Source organism: Pelophylax lessonae (assembly GCF_965119305.1).
Source record: "Pelophylax lessonae genome assembly, chromosome: 4".
Taxonomy (NCBI): domain Eukaryota; kingdom Metazoa; phylum Chordata; class Amphibia; order Anura; family Ranidae; genus Pelophylax; species Pelophylax lessonae.
In genome coordinates, this window is record NC_138771.1 from 593,908,029 (window position 1) to 593,911,444 (window position 3,416).

A 3,416-nucleotide genomic window follows, 5' to 3' on the forward strand; every position below is an offset into this window, starting at 1 on the left:
TATCCCTGACCCCAATAGACCTCCAGGCCCTCAGCCGCCACTGCACCAGCTCAAGGACTATGAACCATTGGGATCCCTTGATACCACCTACTGACGTTGCCAGGGGTAGGTCCACCCATACCTAAGATGGGCCCTACCCCTCCATATTCCCTTTCCAAGTAGTCACAGCCCTCCAAGACCCTAAAACCCCAGCCACAGCACACGGGCATGACCCCTTATGGCCGTGTAGCCCTCCAAACCCACAGCGCCCTCTGGATACCTTCCTGCAGACCTAAAGTCCACAGGTCGATACCAACCGCGTTCAAATGAACCCCGTCACCCCTAAGATAAAGGGCCGGGTCCTGCTCCAGCTCAAGATGCCGGATCGCCAGTCCCCCGTTACGCACAACAAACTTGGCCACCGCCCTATTCACCTTAATCCTGGCTTTGTTCAGGCTAGTCACCGAACGAGCCAGGCGCCAAGAAGTGCGGGCGAAAATGTCCGACCACACCACCACAGTCTGCGGAAAAAGCGTCCGCAGCCTCAGGAAGTCCAGCTTGACATCCCTAATCAGCTCCCTGGAGGAACGGAGGCCCAGATCATTGCCGCCCGCATGCAACAAAAGTATGTCGGGCGGCCGCTCAAGACGGGTGCAACGATGGACTTCAGGGAGGACACGGGACCACAGCATGCCTGAGACCCCAATCCATCTAACCTTTACCTCCTCCCTGCTCAAACCCAATTGGCGCCCCTCTGGCCTAACAGCTGCCCTCCGAGCACCCCAGACCACATAAGAATGTCCTAAAATCCAGGCCAAGACTTCCGTGGCTCCTGTAAAACATAAGGAGGGGTACATACCAACATACATCCTGAGTACATACACAAAAACCCACAGAGAAAAACAAAGAAAAAACACCAGCATACACGTAACGAACATTCACTAAATGACCTCCCCCGGGCCCCGACCAGAACAGAACAGATCCCATCTGCCGCATCACAACAAATGCGGACGGACATACGAGCGAAATCGCCTGGACTCCCAACGCCCAATTTTTCGAAGGGCCCGATCCCCAAGGCCCCACCGAGCCGCTTCCGTGGCGGCTCCGATGCGGAAAGAGTGAGAGGAGAAATCCATCCCCTGAAAACCGGCTGCCCCCAAGCACTTCCGGAAGACAGCCGTAAATTGAAAACGTGAGAGGGCCGTGCCATCAGCCCGTAAAAACAGAGGACCCTGTTGAGCGGAGCGCACCTGCAACCAATGCCGCACCGCAGCTATGGGGCAAAGCGAGGACCCCGGAACCACCCCTAGCTCAACACAAGCCCCTCGGCCCAGCTGGTCCGTTTTTGACCTGCGTATCCGGATTAGAAGCTTGTCCGGATGCAAACAAACATCCTCCAACTGCAATCCCCCATTCCCCCGTCTGGAAATACTCACCAATTCGCTAATCCGAAAAGCTCCAAAGAACGCCAAATTAAACGCCGTCCTGAAGAGTTCCACCTCCTGGTCTGCAGAACACACACCCGGCAAGCATTCCACCAACCGGGACAACGCATCAAAGGAAACCGGGCGCCTGGAATCAATCGAACGAGTACCCCTCGCATAACCCTTCAAGGCCTTTTGAACAAGGAAATGTTTGGTTACATCGGCAACCCCCCACAACTGAAAATAGAAGGCCAAGGCCGCCATTTTGCGGCGTAACGTAGAAATAGACACACGCTGTTCAAAATTCAAGCTCACAAAATATAGGAGCAGGAACAACCGATCCCGATCACCAGAAAGACCCCCCACCTCACTCACCATCTGATGCCACGTCGCCCAGACCCTCTCGTAGGCCGTCCAAGTGGAAGGACAAACTGACACTCGAACCAAATCCATTACTGCGGCGAGACGATGTTCCACAGCTCCCCGGGACACAGCAGGCCTTGCTGCTCCGCATCCGGTGCCAACCTCCGAAACCTGTCTCACTGGAAGCGAGAAAGAGCATCAGCCACCGAATTGTCAACACCCGGAACATGCACAGCATACAAAAAAGAATTCAGAAGCAAACATTTGAGCACCAGGTGGCGAAGCAACCTAATAACCGGTGGTGAAGAAGCAGTAATGCTGTTAATCGACTGAACTACACCCAGGTTATCACAATGAAAACGGACCCTCTTATTTCTGAAATCCTGACCCCACAACTCCACGGCCAACACAATGGGAAATAATTCCAACAGAACCAAGTTACGAATGAAGTCAGAATCTCGCCAGGAGGCCGGCCACTCCCCCGCACACCATTGCCCCTGGAAATAGGCCGCAAAACCCCCCGAGCCTGCCGCGTCAGTAAACAGCTCCAGGTCAAAGTTCGACACCGGAGCTTCCAACCAAACCGAACGGCCGTTAAAGGAGCTCAAGAACAAATCCCAAACCTGCAAGTCATCACGATGCTCTTTGGATAGGCGAATGTAATGATGCGGCGCCCTGACACCCGCCGTGGCAGCCGCCAACCTCCGGCAAAACACCCGCCCCATGGGCATAATGCGGCAGGCAAAATTCAATTTTCCCAGCAGAGACTGCAGGGCACGCAGCTGAATTTTTCGTGTGGCCAAGGTCCCTGCAATAACTCCGCGTAGGTCCAATAGCTTGTCAACCGGAAGCCTGCATTCCATTGCCATCGTATCAATGACAATACCCAGAAATCGCAGTTCCGTGCATGGCCCCTCAGTCTTGTCAGGGGCTAATGGGACTCCAAAATAATCAAACAACTGTTGGACCGTAGCCAAAAGCGTTGCACACATCACCTCCCCCGGAGGACCTATCACCAGAAAATCGTCTAAATAATGAATTATGGAAGACAACCCAGAAACATCCCTAACAACCCATTCCAAAAAGGAACTGAACGTTTCAAACAGCGAACAAGAAATGGCGCAGCCCATAGGCAAACATTGGTCAACGAAAATTCCACCCTGCCATTCACAACCCAAAAGATGCAGGCTGTCCGCGTGCACCGGTAACAACCTAAACGCAGCCTCAACGTCAGTTTTCGCCATGAGGGCCCCCCGCCCAAAACGACGCACCCAGGCCACCGCTTTATCGAACGAAACGTATGAAACCGAGCATAAGTCTTCCGCTATAGCGTCATTCACCGACCCCCCAGGGGGATAAGACAGATGGTGAATGAGTCTAAACTTATTAGGTTCCTTTTTTGGAACCACACCCAGAGGGGAAAGCACCAGATTCGGCAAAGGCGGAGACGAGAAAGGGCCCGCCATCCTGCCCAACCTAACTTCCTTCATAAGCTTCGCCGAGACCACCGACGAATGCGCCCTAGCGGAACTTAAATTGCCCCCGGGAGGAGGAACCACCGACAAAGAACAAGGAATGCGAAAGCCTTGCGAAAACCCCCCCAGCAAAAGAGCAGCTGCTTTCCGATCAGGGTACCTACTTAGGAACCTG

The 3,416-nt window shown here is 53.9% G+C and overlaps 1 protein-coding gene across 1 annotated transcript; it reads right to left on the reverse strand.

The window, feature by feature from the left end:
- Positions 1-1,942: 1,942 nt before the first annotated feature.
- On the reverse strand, positions 1,943-2,629 carry LOC309551925 (uncharacterized protein; the record flags this gene model as incomplete). The annotated part of the gene is made up of 1 exon (XM_082252646.1): positions 1,943-2,629. One exon carries the CDS (start codon positions 2,627-2,629, stop codon positions 1,943-1,945), a length of 687 nt encoding a protein of 228 aa, XP_082108772.1.
- Between the last annotated feature and the right edge of the window lie 787 nt (positions 2,630-3,416).